We start from the raw sequence: 20218 nt of genomic DNA on the forward strand, positions 1-20218 counted from the left end.
CGGCTCAAACCCAGTTACTTGAATGTTTAAAAGGTTCTTGAATTCTTTGGCATGACTGGCCCCCCAAAATCACATATTTTCAACTTTGCTAAAAAAGAAACCTTCCTGAGTTTCACAGTTCTGCAGCTGCTTTTTGGAAAAAATGCTGTTGGTACAGCATCCACTCGGTCACTTGCAGCTTGCCTCAACGGTCTGGTCTGAAAACTCTTCAGAGCAGAGACCACATGTATGCCTGTGTGGTATGTGTAAAAAGGTCTTCACCCTGAGTGAGCATTTGAGACCTATTGTAAAATCAATAATATATCTAGAAAGAGGGTGCTTATTATTCAGAGGCCTGTACAACATTAGCAGAGAACAGAACCCATATTGCTCAAAAAGCAGCAGCCTTACATATTGAGCCCTGCCCAGCCCAACATATCCAAAGGTTTCAAAGCCCTGCATTACTTCAATACACACTTTTAAACTTTGTGGTTGAGTAACTTCGCAAGTGAACTCCAGTTCTACTGGGAATCACAGGCCTACACAAACAAACCAAAGTCCAAAAAGAGATAATAGCCTGAGCAAAGGGCAGAATGTGGATGTAGGGACAAAAGGAAGAAAGCAGGATAAATAAGGTCCACACTTGGAAATCTGAAGGATCTTGCTCAGCAAGGTTGCTGCAGAGGAAAATGAGCATGAGTTACCTATTTTCGGTGTTTGTGAAGGAGCTGCCTGGCTACGTTCTCTTTGCTGGGATCTTTATGCCCGTGACTTTACTCCTGCTGCTGCTAATTGCCTACTTCAGGATCAAAATATTAGAAGGTGAGTCAGGACTCGGGGGCAATGAGTAGGCAGCCAGACAAAACTTCTCATTCAATGAGGTACTGTTAGGCTTGTACCATTAACTAAACTGAAGAGAACTATGATCATAAACAATTTTATGAAGTTGTACTGCATTTTAGACCATTTGCTATTTGAAAAATGTTACAGGAATTTGTTTAGAACTTGGATTGAACCCTCACTTAAAACTGCATAATTTTACATACCATACTATAGAAGGTTTTACTATACTACACTATAGAAGGGGCAACCAAAATTGAGAAAAAGAATAGGGTAGTTAAGGTACAGATCATTTTCCTCTGTGCTTTCACCATGCAAGTCTTCAGCAAGACAAGTAACAGCAGTTACACCCTATAAGTAGTTGGTTATTGAGTACATATCTGTGTTCTTTCAAAGTTACGTATTTGCTTTTACTTTGTACCTAAATGCACATTTGCCATGTTGCCTTTTCTATTTTAAAATCAGCTTATACTCCAAAAATCTACCTTCAGAGTAAAACCAAAACAAGAAACACCCCCACCCAAGTAAATGCACTGTGAGTGAACACACTGGGGTACTGCAAACCGAGGCTGCTCACACAGCCTGACTGGTCCTGCACGGAAAAGATCCTGGGCTATAACTGTAGCAGGCAGGGAGTTTCTTTTAGAAGGGAAACCTCTGTACATGAGACCATTCAGTTTGAATGGGATGATCTTCGTGCCTTCCAGGTTTGGGTCCCAGCTGCAGTAGCAGATTCACACGTGCTCTGCTCTCATTTTAGGCTTCCAGCTGCCAAGGCCAGCCCTGCGCATGCTCAGATTGGAGTCCTCATCCTTTCTTTCCTTCAGTCCTTCCAAAACATGTTCTTGCAGACACTGGGCTAAGCTTGTTCCTCAAATCAGCTGCCTTTTGAACCTTTTCTCCATAGGGAGTGTCAGGGGAGCAAAAATGACATCCTAGATTTCCTCTGTAAACTTCAGATGCTTCTTGGTACGGCTTGGTGAGACCCTGTCTGGGACAACGGTCCACAATGCACGCACTACAGCTGTCAGCTCTAGCAGCTCACCCATTGTCTCAAAAGCAGAGGCTTGGCTTGGGCAGGCAGGACAATCCTGACCACAGGGCTCTGCAGATAAGCTGAGGCACTCACCTCGAGCTGGCCCAAGGTGCATCAGCCCAACAGGAGAAGGCTAGATTTACCCACCAGAGCAAGCCTAGGGAATAACCCTCACCTACAAGCCAGGTCAAGCACTGTAATTTGTATATTCATTAAGTTTGCTCTATGCTGCAGTCTTCTGAAACCCTAAAAATTAGGCAATTTAACACAGTTCTAAAAATAAGAAAGGCCACACATACCCAGAAATGTAGAATGAATTCAATTCCTAATTTTTATAACATTTCCAGGCATTTAGACCCGAGGCTTTAACAGAGAGGAAGGGTGTTTGTTTGCATACACCTTCAGGCTGCTAAAACTCAAACATTTCCTGATCAAGATGTGCTTTCAGCTGCTGAATTTATCAACTAGGGAAGCCTGTTCCGCATGCCTAACCCAGCTCTGCCTTCAGTTATAAATTAGCCTTAGAGCAAGGTGCTGACAGTTTTTCACATACTAATAAACAACTACCAAAAAATAGTGTGGTGCCAAAACATTGTACAATTCAATATCTATGAGGGAATAGGAAGGCTAAGTTTTGAGAGCTCTTTTCTTGAAAAAGGTTGAAATGGAAGCTAATGAAATTATTGCATTACACTTTGGATAAGAGCAGGGATTCTCCCTTTCAGCAAATAATCATCTGTGTCCATCTGTGATAGTTAGCTACTACTGAACTTATTCTTACCTCATGATGCTCTTGCTTTTCTATTCCAGCTAGGATCAAGCAAAACAGGAAAAGCAGGTGGGTTACAGATCCCATCAGTTCAGGTATTTTGCTGAGGCTCAGACAACACTTTCATTAAGCCAAAGGAGCCCATCCAAAAAAAACCACAGATGTTTGCACTCATGCTGCATGATCAACTGCTGAAACAAACTGGCCTGCCCTCTTTCACAGTTCCCATATCCTCCTGAGCTGCACCTTCTGCAGGTCTGTAAATAATCTGCAGAACCAAATGTTAAATCCTGCTTCTCTTAAAGCACAGAATTTTTAGCTTTGGATTGGTAGTGAGTTTAAGTAAGTAATGATTTCCTAAATTTTCTGAGATTAGCAAACAATGCTTTAAGAGAGAGAGATGAATGAAGTAGTTCGCAGACTAATTTGCCAAAGGAATATTGCTGCTGTGCTTCTCTCTTTCATAACTGAGAAGGATGCTTGAAGGGAATCATCTGGCCGTTCAGTGCCTCGGGGAAGGAGGTTCTTGGTTTGCAGATCACAGGTGTTCTGGCTGGGACTCTCAAGAAAATGCGAGATGAATTCCTGTCTATTTAATACTTTGGGCATTGCAGTCCCAGCTCGACCTCTAAGCCCTTCTTTTGCTTGATCTGAGACTGCCAGACTCCAGCCTACTGCTTAGGCCTCCAGCCAACTCGCACAAATCATCCCGAGCAGCTCTCCCCGTACAGGCAAGCGGAGCCAGCTTCAGCTTAAGATCATCAGGTGAGCAAGATGACTAACCACAGAACCACAGATAAGCCTGAGAACAGACTCCTTTAAATGCCAACCCTCCCTCTCTGACAAAATGTCAGAAATTCAGCAGGCTTTAGGTGCCTATTTCCTTAGATCTCTTAAAAAAAAAAAAAAAATAAAAATTCAAATTTGCATGACTAAAAGCAAGGCTGTCCTGTTTCATTGTCAAGTAAGCATTTCATTTTTCTCTGTGCAGCAAGTGAGAGGCTCCATGCAAATATATCAAAACCCACCTTAGTATCATCGCTTCAGGATTCCTTAAAAATAAAACCAACAAACAAAACGGCACACATCTCTCCTGAACAAGTAGCAATGACAAGGGAAGCTAATATCCCATGATAAAGTGTTTTATGTTAATTGGGCTTTTTTTCTTTTCTCTTTTTCTCCAGCCCTCTCCAAATAATTCTCCAAGCCTCTGATGACACTGTCCTGTTCTGAAGGTGTCAGGTTATGGGGGCAGAGATCATTTTTCTGTTCTCTTTGTACCACAGGCAGCATCGGGAGGATCAGGCCAGTTTGAGGCTCTCATGGTACTACCACTGTAAAGCAGAATGTGGATTGCCAGTACAAGCCAACTGCTCTCCTTGCTTCTGTTTAAGGATTTTATTCTGATTGAAAGCTGGTGGAGGCAAATCAGAACAGAGTATTTCTGTTGATGTCAATAGAGTTTGTGTCAGTGTTTCACTGGGCATAGGCACACTCCCAATCTCACACTCTGAAAACTTTCTTCTAGGAGCATGGGCAAACTGATAGTAACGTGCTACTTAGGCACCTTCAATTTAATAAGATTAGTTCTTACGAATATACGCCAGCTCCCACCACATGTTTATAAAACTTCACCATTGGAAATGAGCACATTCTTATGGAATTTTGTGTTGTTTGGTTTATTTTTCAGTTAATGAGGAACTGGCCATGGCACAAGACCCCGGAAAGGTCCTCCTGAATTCCCATGGCCAGTGGCAGAAACCCAGGAGATCTGGACAAAAAGTGAACAAATGCAAGAACTGAAGGAATTTAAGGGAGTCTCATGTCTCAGGAAGCAAGCTTAAACCCAGTACTCAGCTCTGCAGGTTTAAAAATAACCAGCTGTAGATAAATACCACAGAGGAAAACAAAACAGAGAGGAGAAATTAGTGCTGTGCCGTACAACAGCTGCTGCCGTTCAAAAAGGTCTTGTAACAGTTTTGCTTTCTCACATGAGGCCAAGCAAGCAGTACTTCATGCAACTCATCGGACACCAGAGACCTCCTGCAACGTACTGTATCAGTTCCCTTACATGACACAGGATTTGGAGGGGGGAAAGCACCTTGCTCATTAGCCCTTCCCTAGCATACTGAGAAGAAAGCTATATAACAAGCTCCTGAGAGAGCTGAGCTGGCATATACAAGGAAGGCAGCCTTATTAAATTGAAGTTGCATAAATAGCAAGTTCATATCAAGCACTGACATCTAGGAAATTGAGAAGGGTGATGAAGGGGAACTGGCTTTTTTTTATTAGCTTGTACACTTTGGGAAAAATTGCAGGTTTTGTAAAGTATGCTTTCCATAGAATTTGGAAGCAAAATGTAACAGTGATGGGAAACAAAAGGACTTCTCTCTGCTGACTGCCCATGCCAAATTTTGAAACCATGAAAAGATTAATTAAGTCAGTATTCTGTAAACCAGTTATTATTCTAGTTTAAAGACAAATGGATGATTTTTCAAATAAAAAAACCTGTAAATATAGAGTTTTCTTTTTTGCGTGTCATTTGTCACACATAAAAAAAATCTCCCCCCCCCATTAGCTGTAGATGTAGAATTTTTAGTGCATCTCAGATTGCCTGTGGCAGATGGCCCAGAAAAACGCAACTCAAACTGTTTGCAAGTACTATTGCCTTTCAGCTTCTCTGTTTCTGACTCTCAAGTTTAAATCCAAACTGATGAAGAATGAGAAGTGACTACCATTACCGTCCCTGATATTTACTGTCCCCGGTATTTACTGTCCCTATCTGCTAGCAATTGCTGTCTGCAATTACCTTTCATTACAGCTGTTTGTCACTACCCACCCTGCAATAACAGAGTGGATAATGCCTTGTCTGAGATTATGTGTGGTTTTGCACAATTTCAGTTCCCACAGACTTCTAAGAACTCCTTTGAATCATTTTATAAAAACACTAATGAGGCCATGACCACAGATTTAAGAAACACTGTAATTTATCAAAGTGTATGAGAAGAAAACAGGAGTCAAACAGCAAGTACCTTTACTATATGTAACAGTCCTCTATCACATTTTAATACTATCCTTTTTAAAAATATGTAATTCATCACACTGGTTCAAATCTATGCAAATAACATAGAATACATTGCATTGAACAGGTGAAGAGCCAAGTGTTTATTACTTGGAAAGAGCTACCTGTACACCTGTATAGTAAAAGTAAATGTTAGGATGCTTAAACGCAAGTACCTCTAATTAGACCTAGTAGTCTCTATTTGGGTTTCCAAAAGAATTACCTACATTTGAAAGTGCAAAGTACTTTGTAGTTCCATTTGAAATCAGCAGAAGGTGCTGGGTGGAAAAAGCCAGGCATTTATTCAGAAGTCACAGCATTAACATGAACAGCAAAAGTTAAATACAAGATAGACATACGGACTTTGACTTCAAAGGAAGTGACCCTGTAAGAGAACCACAGCAAAACCTGGAAGAGCGAAGGTAGTAAACCCAAGTTTATCTCAGTCAGCTGGCGGAGGAATCTGCAGTTTAATTGCAGGGCTCCCCATCTCCAGCTGGCAATTCACTCCAGATGCCCATTAACAGGTTCTCTGTGTGTTTCAAGATGCCCCACCTGCGATCATGCCAGGACTGCTTTCCCAGTATTTTGCAATCAAAAGGCTGAAGACACTTCTCTTCTGATTGTACTCTTTGTATAAACTTGTTCTTCCCAGTAAGAGAAAATGTCCCTGCATATATGTTTTCATGCTACTGGCATGAAACACATCACAGTATCTTACATAACTCCTTCAAAAAGGAAAAATATATATTTAAATAACACCATAGAACTAAGTCTTTGTCTAGATAAATTATAAAAGCATTCTCTAAATATATATGAAAACAGTAATTGCAAGGAAATAATTTGTCTTCAATTATTGTAATCACTGAGGAGTCCTCCGTCTATCACTAGCAATAACATGAGGCTAGGATTCCACTCCACCGACAACCAGTAAGCATGTTTAAAACCTTCCTGCCTATCTGTGATTGCTTCCTCTTCACTTCCCAGAACAGAATTTGAAGTCCCAACATTTAAGTAAGAAAGGTACAGAGAAAGGTGTTAAGAATGATGAAGAATCTGGCTGATGAGAGAATGACTGTTAGGTGTCTATTCTAGTATCGGCAGTGGTGCTATCAAACAAAGTTAGCAGAGGCCTGTGCAAAAGAAATGAAAGGTGTTTTTTTCCTTAAGACACATGGAATGGTGAAAATGCCTGCCAGAGGAATTTTTTTAAAAGCAACTAGCCAAAAATCCAGAGGCAGATAAATATGAAAGACTGATAGACCAGTAAGTCTTTGAAAATTGCTGAAAGCCGGAAGAATATTTGGGAAAGTACTGCTTTCTAGTACAGTACTTATTCTTACACACACCCCTAGGCAAATACCAGTAGCCTCAGAGACAGGAATCTGGGAGTGTTAGTTAGTCATTTAGCCTGGCCCAGTACGGCCATTCATATATACTTACCTCCAAAAACTCTTGTAGGATTTGCTTCATGCCAAACAGAATAGTTTAAACCCCAGGTGTTAGTAGCATTTCTCATGCTTTTAAGTTGTACTAATATTACTAATCCAAGCATCTTTTACCAAGTGTAGTATAAAAACCCCAAACAACTGAGCAGCCTGAAAATCAAAACAGTTTCAAACCTTCCAGAGGTGTAGTCAGGTTGAGTGCAGGACACCAGCTGCTCCAAGAAGCCTACTTCCACAGTTAATGTGCCTAAAAGCTGAGAAGCTCCCACTGCATCCCTGCCAAGGGTACGGTTAGTTGTCATTCTGATCACTATCAAATCTTACAAACTCTGACCTCTGTCATAGTATTTGTGGTGGTGTATTTCCTTCCCCCTCTCCAGGCTGATTTATGAACTCGGGAAGTCTTGCTAGGCCTTAGCATAAGTGTAACGAGTCGGGCAGTTAAGCGACCTTTGACTGTGCCAGGAACTCGTACACAGCTAAGACAGGGAGATACACTGTGCGTCTCAGGGACTCCTGCTGCCCAGCGAGAGCGGGGGGACGGGAGCAGAGATAGCCAGTTCTCTCTCATAACAACCTTGAGACATTTCAGTCCTCCCCTGCCAATCTTGGAGCATCCCGTATCTGTATTTTGAGTTATTCTCAGCCAGCCTCAGAGCTTTCATTACCTGCACGTGAAATGGTACCAGCACAACTGGGATTCCAGCAATTTGTTGATGACAAAAGTCAATCGTCTCCCGAACCTATAAACGGCAGTACTGACTGAGGCCCTTTGAGCTCTCCTGGACCACAGCGGGCTGTGGCCAGCATCTCCCTCTGAGCAGGACGCCTCTCAGAGCTTGCAAACTTTCCTGTGTGCGAAAATCGGAGGCCTGTCGCTGAAAGCCGACACAACCTGGGCTGATACTCTCCGTTCCTCGAGGCTCAGCCCTTTGCCTGTTGAGAAAGATGCCGAAGCATTCCAAGTGAACCTTTTCACTGACCTCGGGGAATTTTTAAAAGGTATACCTCTTTTTCTCTCTTGTATGTATATCTCTTAGTGTCTTTATGCATGTGTGTGTACTAACCTGAATAGTCTATAAGTATATTATAGCAAGTATAAGTTATTACTTTCAAATTTATACTTTTACTATCATAAACTTTATTCAACTGTGAATGAATTTTAGGCTGCTATTATACTCAGAATCCCTTTAGATACAAACTGTTGACCAAGTCTGGGACTAGGAGTCGATCCAGCCACACCTAGACTCCGACAGCAGTTTAGAAAGCAAGGGGGTCTTCTCTGAACCTCGTGACTTAACGGGAGGGTCTCCCCTACTTTTCCACATTCCCTATCTTTGCACAAATCACAAGAACTTAATTCTAACTCGATTTTTCTTTGTAATATTCCTCTTTTTAACTCATTACATTTTCAGTCTCTATATACATGAGTTTAGTCTGATTTTAACTTAATTTTCCTGAGTGCATTTCATCCATGTACTAAGTAATAGAGTGAACCTTGCCATTGAATTCTGTGAAGCCGCACTTTTATATAAATTTCTATTAAATCACTTTTCTATTGCTAATACAATTGGAGATGATTCTTCAAGTGATCTGAACCCCTCTTCTCTCTCTCATCCCCCCCCGTGACAGTATTTCATTTCTTTTATTCCATCTATTTGATTTCTTCTGTGGCCAAACTAGAAGTTGCCATTCAGCTTGAGCTGTCAAATAGAAGAATACTTCAAGAAACACTTTGTATTGTAGTTGCTAATCACTTTGAGCAATAAATCTTTTTTTTTTTTTTAAACAGTCTGCCACCAGAGTTGCTTGCTTGTCCTTTATGAAACCTTAATCTAGGAAACAATCTGTAGAACAATTCCAACATTTATTATGAACCCTTAGGTGATAATGATTAAAAAGAAAGACGTATTAAGTATTTTTGTGTAGGACCCACATGAATCACTTTCTAAGTATTTGAGCAGAATTAATTACTGAACTATCGTCTCATTAAATGGGCCTGTAATTGTATTTGAAATTGCCTATTTATTATAAAGCCAGCTTGTGAAGTGCCTTGAGAACAATTGCTTTTTTTGCATGTTGCAGTTTTTTCTATAGATATATTATATTAAAAAAAGTAACAATAGAAACTCATCAGTATTGCAAAATATTCCAGAACATTTGAATAATTACATACAGCCAGAATCTGTAAAATGTGACTATTTTTAGGATTGATCACACTTGGGGCTTATGTTTTTCTAAATAACAATGGTTGTTTAATTAGTACATGTTTAATCAATGGAAGTAATAGCTATGCACAAGCTATGCTGATCTGAAAGCACCATTAATTTTTCCCTGACGAAAGGTTCTGATTAGTATTTGAAGAAATACAGCTCTCAGTGAAAGTAATATTGTTTTCAAGAATATTATATTTGTGGTTTTAAGGATTAAATACAATAAAAACCAATACTGATCTAGTGTCTAACAAATCAGAAAGATCCAAATCAATAAGGAATTGAAGCAATACGCTTTCCTCCCATCAAACGAGTTCTGCAACCAATACTACACCGTATCAAAAATACCCGAAAGATTTTATAGAGCTTTTTCTTGCGTACTTTTGTATGAAAAATCCATTAAGACATCCCCCTAAATGCATGTATCTCCATTTTGACCTTCCCTTACATATCCCAAACTTGCTACTTGCTTGACAACCTCCCTAGTCATGCACAGTGTTGTGGCAGTGTTCTTATATTACTAGGCTGGGTGGGGTTCTCCTCCCCTTTTTGAAAGGCCCAACCTCTCTGTTTTTGAAGAAAAGCAGGTAACATTGTTATCTGCTATTTTTCTGGGTGATGTGCGATGTAATTGAGAATGCCTATACGCATATAGAAATCAACATCTTGGTTACTGTTGTCTTATGTTATCCAAATTATACAAAGCCAAAACTAATATGAATTTCTGTTAAGCAAGCATGCTGACAGATGGCAGCAATCTAAACTGAGAATAGCACCAAAAATACATTGCTCAGAAGTGAAAAAGAACGCAGTGAGAAGTCTTATGATTTGTTTTGTTACTTGAAGATCATAGTACATCCTAACTCAATGAACTCAGTAGAACCACCTGCAGACCGAGGGGCATTTTAACTTGCACTGTGCTGTCCAAATCTTGCCTGTTATGGCACCTGAACATTTCTTCTCTGAACCACAGAAACCAGGATGCTTGTTGGAACATGTCTAAAAACCACTGATACTTTAGTATCAGTTTTAGGAGCCAGAAAATTGTGCCACCCTTCTAGTAACCCTGGTGACTACTTGCACTAATCCCTGCTTTTCAAGGTTCTGTGGCAGCTAGAATTGCAGTTCTCATAACTGACTTTCTCAACTTAAATATCTTCCAAGTTTATGTCTGAGTGCCAAAAGTCATACAGAGAATAAACAACTTTATTTTATAACAGAATTACAGAAAGCAAAATATCACTTAATACAACTTCAAGCTGCTATAAATCTAATTTGGCATTTTAACTATACACAGAGTCAACAGCAATCCCCCACCCCCCGCCCCGAAACAAACAACTCCCCTGCAAGAACAAAATAAAAATAAAATCCAAACAGGTTTTCTCAATGGCAGTCTCAAATGATGGTACTGTCTTACTACTTTATGAATGGAGTCCATCGTACACTTTTACTCAGTATCCCAAAAACCTGCATCAACCATTAGACGAAGCATGTGAAACGTATACCTTCTCAGTAACAGAAATGTCAGCTCTAACATGGAGACAGTGAGGTTTAATAGAAAGCGAGCATTCTACACATGTATTCAAATAATGGAAGTGTTGAAATTTGGACACAGTAAGAAAAAAAGCACTAAGGTTTTAAGCTGCCTAGATCATCTTTTGTTGGAAGAAGAGAAAGCTATTTTGTTCTTCCTTCTTTCCTTATCTGGAATGCTGCAGACAGCAAAACATCTGCAAAAAGTTGAGCATTGGCACCAAAGTGCAAAAACGACACAGTGCTCAGTCAGAAGAAATGTGTCTGCAACTCCTTCTCCTCTATAGACTGCCACACCATCTCTGCTCCACAGAGAGGAGAACCTTAGAACAGAAAGAGTTACAGAGATATCAGTATAAAATTTATCCAAAGAAATATATTTTTTCAAATTTTAGGAAATGTTGTATTTTTATAAAAATCTTTGTTATGTGATACCATATATTTACCTGAATAATCTGAAAAAAAAAAAATCTGTAAATTACTCCAGTAAGAGATTTCACTTGAAATATTTGGAAAAAACTATATCTAAATTAGTAAAGATCTCCCTTCCTGCACAATTACCACCTGCTCCAGTGAACAATGCTTTCCAGACTTCTTTTTTGTTCACTTTCATATGATTAAGAATAAGCTTCAAAAATACAAGTATTTGTGCAAAAGAAGATCATATCCTCTAAAACTTCATTTAAAAAAAAATAAAAATCTAAGAGTGTTAAGAAGTGGTTATAAAAAATAAACAAGAAAGATTGTAAGGGAATATAGACCAAAGATGTTAAAATGGAGTTTGGTATTGGCATTTAAGTCTTGAACATCTGGTCATCATTGCTAGGCTTAGTGAATTCGGTAGAGTAGTGATGACTTGGAATGATTACAGTTCTTCATGATCATGATCACCGTCAGTATCATTTTTACTTCTGGAAGAAAAAGGAGGGGGAAAATTACACAAGCATTCATAACGGATACTATGTGAATGTCACATCAGCAGAGTCAAAAAGTCATTTTTTCCATATAGGTTATTTGGAGGGAAGGTTATTTCATAAAAAAATGTTGCATTAACTAAAGCTCCCTTCATTCATGAGGTAAACAGTAAGTCAGTTTCTATCAGTACTTTTCCTGCTTTAGCGTATCTTCTCCCTCCCCAAAGTTCTCACGGTATTTTAATAGTCACCTCTTGCACAGTTTACTGAAAATTTTAATCCACATTCTAGTTCATAAATAAAATAAAAAAAGGAAGATATTTGTTCAATTAATAATCCCTCAGAATCAGTGTAATATCTCTCAGTTTTATTACAGAAAACAAGTCTACAAAAACAATACTGCCATAGTCATCGGGGCAGAGCTTTCATCACCTTAGAAACAACTAATCAAAATTTGTGGCATGACTCCAAGGCCCAAACACAATTGTCTAGAGCTGTTTCTGCAGTCCCACCAGCCCTTCAGTTGCTGCTACAGGAGGGCATAGGGCTCTTGATGGTCAAGCTGCAGACATATTCAAGGCAATTCAGGTGGCCTGTGTTTAGACAACTAAATTTTTTCCTTCATGTTTAACTGAAAGGTATCATCAGTCAAGTCACCAGGTCTCAAATACAAGAGCCAAATGGTGAAACGTCTTCATATTAGTCCTCTTTTACTCTTTCACAAGCATTTCGGACCAAGAGCTGTAAAGCAATTGGCAAACTCAGACAAGAACATCTGATGCTCTCCGATACACTGCAAGCACCATTCCACAATGTATATATTTCTCAAAAAAGCAAAAAACCACCCTCAGCAGATGGAAGGAATTCTTCAAATGTTTTTTCTGAAAAAAATTTTTCCAAAGTTGTTAAATATTTGATGAAGGATCAGAATCAACTTTGCAGCTGGTCGCTAATGTATAATGTGGTGCAAATCTGCCAAGATTGTTTCTTCCTCCCATGACACAGTCCCTTCAAAAAAGATATTGTAATTACGTATATGGGATAGATTATGTTGAACACTGATTTGAAAGATACTTTTCTGGATTAAGGTAGCATGAAGAAACTGGCACATTTCACACTGATTAATAACAAATGAAAAATGTGATGGTAGCACATATTATAATAGTAAATCCTTGTAAATCAAAATTATCTCTTCTGCTGTCTCAGTGTATCTTTCTACCTTAGATCCTGCTATGCAAATGCTGAAAATACAAGATGGATGGTTTGAGCGTGCACGTTTCATGTTGCTGTGTACCAATGGACCACTGAAATTACCTAAAATCACAGGCATTCTCCTTGCTAGAAACTAATAGCTCTCTCAAAAGTGATGTGGATTTTTCCAAGCCCTTCTGGAGCATTTATGTGATGTGAGGATTCATCCACACATCCCTATCTCACAGTTCAGTACAGTTCCATGTCCTTTCCTGTGCTTTCAAAACAAAGCTGGAGCATACATGCTATACCCATTTTCAGTGACACTAAGCAACAAAGCTACAAAACAAATCCAGCTGAACACTGAAATAAAGGTACAGTGAGAAAACATAGAGATTTGTGCAGAGTTCCTACTTTTTGGTAACTTTTCGGTAACTTTTCCCCAATCCTCCCTCACAAGCAACCCCCCTTTGTTATCTCCACAGTTTATAACATTATATAATGTTATAAAAATTAAAAAAGTATTAATGTTATAACGTTAATGTCCCGGTGAGTGTTGACCGAGCAATTCCTTGATCCATGTTGTTTTCCTGGTTTGCACAGTTATGAGCAAAGATTTTTCATTCCTTTTTCAAACACACAATAATCTCACCAAAACTGAAGAAATTGTCAGGGGGCAGCTCAAATTTAGCTCCACTGTGATGTAAAACCTCCAGCTTCTCACCAAGCTCAGAGGAAAGCTGGCCAAAAGGTAATTTATAAACTCACATAATCAAAACAAACATTGTAGTGCTAGCACAATCTGTATAAGGCCAGAAAAGGCAACCGGAACCACTTTGATGGGGAAGGTGGATAAACTTTCTGTCTGCAGGCAGAGGGCAGGCATCCTACTGTTGTCCTCATGGACTTCTCCACAGCATTCAGCATTTGCTCTATGCAGTGCTGCAGGTAGCAGGAGTTCAGGACCAACTCCCAGAAGAGTTGATGTGTGCAGTGATGGGAACCAACAATTCTGCCAACAGATGAGAAACACTCTCTCCCCAATACCTCACAACATGAAGCCTCCAACTGATCATATACATGTCAACAGCTGGCAACGTATATTTCCTCAGCCACATAGGCCCCAACACTCTCTCCCCAATACCTCACAACATGAAGCCTCCAACTGATCATATACATGACAACAGCTGGCAACGTGTATTTCCTCAGCCACACAGGCCCCTCCACTCCTATCCAGATGTGGATAGGGTGGGTAGATGAAATAAACTGAGGCTTTAGCCTATGTCTTTCAGCTGAAAATACACATTTGTGATCAGTGACTTGTTCAGAAGACTCAGATTCCTTGATAATGGTCATCTTTCATAGAGTAGCATTCAGTAGGTGCACTTCACATCCTTGAAGCTTGCATCTTTTCTCCTCTGGATCACAGAAGTGATACCCGACAATGAAATCTTCAGCTCTTAGGAAACTCGGGCACAAGAATAAAACTGATCTTCTCAACATTAGAAATTATCAGGATTATGTGAAATACATCCTTCTCTCTTTATAGTAGTTTACATCAAATTTGGAATCAAGTCAGTGTCTCATTTTTCATATATTCCTTCATGAATACTTCACGAACAGTGCTCATGATATCTAGAAGTCTCCTGAAGCTGCAGGATGAAGTTTATGACAGGTAGTTTCCTTTGGTAAAAAATTTCATTCAATACTAAGGGAATGCATGCCTGTACAGGACCTAGGACTCTCTTCCATGGGCCACCACTGCCATTGTATAAGTTACTGAACTGAGGAAATAAGAATCATGACAACACTAATTTCTTTAAAAAATACAAAATGTATTTCTTTTACCTGGTCTCCCCCTACCTTAACATTGATCTAAACGCATATTAAAAACTTAAAGTTGTACTAAACCAGTTTTCCCTTGAGATGTGCCAATAACACCTGTGCTCTTCTAGCTAAATACAGAGACTCATCAGTAGAAACTAAGATGTCTCCCAACGAAGGCTTAAAACATTGCTTTTTAAACGTCATTTATTTTTAAATCTCTCCCATTGTTATTTAACCATGCCAAATGAAACCTTTCCCCTGAATCTGAATCTACAATTAACAAAACCATCAAGTTTGAAGAATCTGAAGCTGCAGTTTCATTACATCAACCAGTGTGACAAGCAAAGGAAATCTGAAGCTTTATACACCCAAATGGTTACTGAGCTTTAAGACATTAGCCTATAACTAGTGCAGCAGCAGGTTTATTCAGTGTTCATTCTGATCCTTCTATTGAATACATCAAGGAGAGCAGGGGGTTTTTTTGTTTTTCTTTTTTTCATTCCTAGAAATGAGGGCCTAATAAACTGACATTCCTTCAAACACCTCTTTCAACCAGTAAGAGTCTTTAAAACTTGAGTTTGCAAGGTATTTACCTCCTTGCCTGGGAAAACGATAAAAGGTTAAATATTGCAGTGTGCTTAGGACTAAGAATTAGCTGACTAAATTAAAATGTCCAGGTGTGCCCTTTCACTACTGGGAACTGCACGTAGTCTTCCCGCTAAACAACCAACATATAATTACAATTAATGTCAGATTGGACTTAAGATAAAAATTCTTACGCTAACAGTCTACTATTAGTGCCTGCTTCAACTCACCATTTTGTGATAGCATATATCAAAGACACCCCATATTTTTCAAGCCTTTTATTACAGAACGCAACAGAAAACTGTTGCTACATTTTCCTATGTTAATGTCCTGGTTTCGGCTGGGATAGAGTTAATTTTCTTCCTAGTAGCTGGTACAGTGTTGTGTTTTGGATTTAGTGTGAGAATAATGTTGATAACACACTGATGTTTGCAGTTGTTGCTAAGTAGTGTTTATACTAAGTCAAGGATTTTTCAGCTTCTCATGCCCAGCCAGCAAGAAGGCTGGAGGGGCACAAGAAATTGGGAGGGGACACAGCCAGGACAGCTGATCCAAACTGGCCAAAGGGGTATTCTATACCATATGACGTCATGCCCAGTATATAAACTGGGGGGAGTAGGCCTGGGGGGAATCGCTGCTCAGGAACTAACTGGGCATCATTGGTGAGTGGTGAGCAATTGTGCATCTCTTGTTTTGTATATTCCAATCCTTTTTATTATTATTATTGTCATTTTATTATTGTTATTATTATCATTATTATTTTCTTCCTTTCTGTCCGATTAAACTGTTCTTATCTCAACCCACAAGTTCTACTTTTTTTTTCCCCGATTCTCTCCCCTATCCCACTAGGTGGTAGGGGGAGTGAGTGAGCAGCTGCGTGGTGCTTAGTTGCTGGCTGAGGTTAAACCATGACAGTTAACTATATACATAAGCTTACCTGAAGTATTTGCTTGAGGGCATTTTTGATTTTTACTCTTCATCTTCCTCAGCAAGTTCAGTTTCTTTGTGCACCACCACTCTTGTGACAGACATGTCAGGGTGCTGTTCTTTGGCTTCTTTGATTGCCTGTGCCAGGGCCTGCAAATGTATTTGAAATATGTAACTCAATAACAGCAAAAGGACATTCATGTGGAACCACAGAATGGGAAAGAAGCATTGGAATTTTGGTTATAATTGTTCAGAACTCTAAACTCCTGAACTTGAGAGGGCTCAGGGGTAAAAAAACCCCAACCACCAAAACCCAAAACCAACCAACCCCCAAAACACCACCCCCCCCCAAACACTATGCTAAAAATTCACCAAAATTTCCAGAAGTAACCAATAACCATAAAGTTATCCTGTACCTCTCCTAGCTCATTCCAGGAGACAAAAAGTATTCTTATACCCCAGAAGTTTTTGAACTTCTGCAACACATGATTTCACAAGAATGTACACAGTACCGAAAAATAAGAGTGCCCTTCAGTTTCCTGAACAAAATGGAAAGATACTTTGGAATGTGTACTAAGTATGATACCGAAACTCTGGAAGAAGATCATAACAGAAATTTCTTTCTCATTACAAAAATCTCCTTTTTCTAGTTTAAGAGAACTCTCTCTAGCTTAACTCAGGGAAGTGTAAATACAAGTATTATTCAGTTTCTTATAATCCCCCCTCCACATTTTAAGAAATTTTATCTTCTTAAGGGATGTACCAACATACACAGCTGGCAGTTGGACAAGTCCAACTGCAATATTCTATTCTATTCTATTCTACACAAGGCTTTACAGTCAACCACATAAGAGCACCCTCTGAGGCAGAACAGGCAAAAAAGCACCTGGAACCTTCCTCTGATCCAAATCTTATTTCAGTGAGCTGTATTACTGTTGGAAACCAACACAACTAAAAAAAAAAAAAAAAAAGAAACTGGAAGGCATTCTGAGGCAACAGCAAGCTCACTGTTCACCTTAGTATCAACTACAATTGAAAAAACCCAAATATACTAGAAAGAGCAAGAAAAATATAATGCAACAAAAAAGTTTATCTTAATTTAGAAAAGCTACAATTTCCTGAGCCATTGGTGGTAAGTGGGAGATGAAATAACTAACTCTGAAGAGAGACTGGAAACACCACCATTAGCCACCTTAACTATTATATCATAATGAATCTGAAATCCTATTAAGGAAATATGTACAGAAGAATACACAGTATGCATTGGTACAATATGGACATTTGCTGATGTATTAATCCTAACAATTTTTTATTAGTTCATCTTTTACAATAAGCCAAGTGTAATCTCTGTAGTACAAACGAGGATTTAAAAGAAAGTGGCTGCTGAGATTTAAGAATCAGTGGTTTTAATCAAACCATAAACAATGAAAAAACCTTACGTCTCTAATTGTTAAATTACAACAAGTAATACAAGCATTTTATTCTGAAACTCCAAATTAAAATATTATTTTCCTGTTGAAAACAGTTTTAGTGATGTAGGGAGCTAAAAGACAAAAGAATAAACATCCAGCATGTAGTTTGTGCATTTAAAGAGCTCCATATCCACTGAAGAAAAAGGGGTAGAGATTTCTTAAATCTCTTAAAAGCTGCTCACTGCTGCTTTAAACTTCAGTGATTAAAACTGTGTTTTGTACTTCCTTTTTCGTAATTTCATTTTTCACTTGATTACCCACTTATCTCAAAACAAAGAAGGGCTTAGAGAATTGTCTGGTATACTAAAGGTATTGTGTGACCTTTCCAGATGTCTGAAGTGCACTGAACGTGTGTCAAGGCAAACAAGAGCCATGCCTGATGTTGAACAGCCCTGTCATTTAATTATGAGTTTCAAGAAGAGATTCAACCTGTCAAGAGCCACTTTCTGGAGGCAAATCAAAATGTGAAATTAAATTCCCTGAGAGCTCTCAGTATACTACAATTAAGAAGTTAAATTAAATCCTGTTATGTTGATTTGTGTAGCTTTCATAAAGTTAGAATTGGATTCACTGCAACTTTATGCAGAAGCTAGGCTTTTCCATTTGTATTATCCAGTGACTGTTGATTGACTTTGTTACTATAGTTTCTTAGATCAAACCCAATAAAAATTGTGTCATCATTGCTACAAAGATAATTGCACTTTCTCAATTATTTTTCTGTGTACTGCTCGAATTCAGCCTTCTTAACTGGGCAGGTAGATTTTAACCTTAGTTTCTAAGGCATTGTAAAATACTGCTTTGGTACCAATAGAGATGAAAGGTACTTACATAAGATTCCAGAAGATCAACAATTACTTTTGTTATACAGAATTCTACAAATACAAATCAAACACTATTTTTTAAATTTGAGCAGTTCATGCTTTCATGTATTTCAAAGCTTTCAGTCAAAACGAGTGCTGCACTGAGATGTTGCTGACACAATGCAGTAGAGACTCCCATCTATCCAGATTAATGTATCGAAATAAGATTATTTTAGTAATGCTTTTCCTCCCAAATGGCAAAAGCAGCACTAAACAAATTGTCTCTTCCAAAGAAAGCAATCCCTCTAGAAATATTAAGAAATCCATTCACATGATCTATGATGCAGAGTTACGAATGCTGTTTTTTTCTTTCAGTTGTATTCTAAAGGCTCCTTATTCACAAAATGTGATTGCTTAACAACTTTGCCACAATTAACAGTCTCAGGGTCTTTCTATGTCCTCTTATTCAACTTCTCTACCTTTCTCTTATTTCAGGTTTCTGAAATATCATCTAGATCTCACTGGACTACAAAAGCACATTGTAAGTGTTAACAGCTTACATACTCACCTCATCATGGTCAATATCTGCATCTCCAGTAATAACAATGCGCTTCTCAATTCTTGTTTCTGATACCCCACCTTTTACCATCTACAGATGGCACAAAAAAAAGGAAGAAAACATCATTGTAATTATTCCATATTGCCACAAAGCACTCCCTTCTGTTGCACTGAAACAAATACATTTCTGTGACTGAGTTGCAATTAGTAGTAAATATTTTCAGTGCTAAATCACCCTTTCCTTTTTCAGTTATGCAGTTAGTCACATTCTAGCAATTGCTAAACTTGATAAAAACCAAGCAATAGAGAATTCTTTCTGTTACTGGAGCCCAAGTTTGAACAGATCTAGATATGCAGACAAACTGGAATTCCAGCTTCTTCCACCATATAAATCTGGCAACATGAAAATTCTAGGAGTCTTTTCTTTGATTTCAACCCATCTATCATGGACCTCTTCTCAGTCTCTGAAGAATCCTATGCCATTAAATACAAAGACAATTTGGTTTTCAGTTCTGCTGTTCATGGACCTTAGTGAGATATTTTCAACATATTTCACATTGCCGATGGAAATAATCTTGTGCTTTATTTCTTACGCTCATGATTGAAACATTTTAGCTTACAGAAAAACTCTCACAGAAATCACATTATATGCTTTTTAAAAAAAAAAAAAAAATCAGCCTGTATAAAAGAAAAGAATAAACTACTACTAAAGATACACTGACCATACTAGGAAAGATCCAAATGTTAAGAACACCATTAGAATATTTAAACTATTTTGGCAGGTCACTTTATCAATAATGAACAGTTTGGGATGTAAAATAGAAGGTTAGTTTAGAAAATTTAGAGTGTCTTTTAAATTGACGATAAGCAGTTGGTAAGAAAAGATAAGATCTGGTGCATTACGGTAATCCCAGTCTTTTTTTAAGTAAAAGACAAGACTGAAACCATTTTCTTTAATGGTTCTTTCCAAAAAGCAGCATTATTTGACATCTGAAGTTGACAAGTGAATGTACACTTTTTTAACCCTCCCCCCTCTAGCTGTGGTAGCACAATTTATTGAATAAA

At 38.6% G+C, this 20218-nt stretch overlaps 1 protein-coding gene across 28 annotated transcripts in view; it reads right to left on the reverse strand.

Moving 5' to 3' along the window:
* Window positions 1–9523: 9523 nt before the first annotated feature.
* EPB41L2 (erythrocyte membrane protein band 4.1 like 2) overlaps window positions 9524–20218 on the reverse strand; it is a 133021-nt gene continuing 122326 nt past the window's right edge. For all 28 annotated transcript variants that reach the window (XM_052784339.1, XM_052784331.1, XM_052784342.1 and 25 more), the window contains 3 exons: window positions 19164–19244; window positions 16334–16473; window positions 9524–11790 (listed from right to left, as the gene is read on the reverse strand). In XM_052784339.1, coding sequence (XP_052640299.1) covers window positions 16366–16473; window positions 19164–19244 — 189 coding nt within the window. In that variant the 3' untranslated portion in view covers window positions 9524–11790; window positions 16334–16365. The remainder of the gene's footprint in view (window positions 11791–16333; window positions 16474–19163; window positions 19245–20218) is intronic.

This window comes from Harpia harpyja, chromosome 4 (assembly GCF_026419915.1).
Source record: "Harpia harpyja isolate bHarHar1 chromosome 4, bHarHar1 primary haplotype, whole genome shotgun sequence".
Taxonomy (NCBI): domain Eukaryota; kingdom Metazoa; phylum Chordata; class Aves; order Accipitriformes; family Accipitridae; genus Harpia; species Harpia harpyja.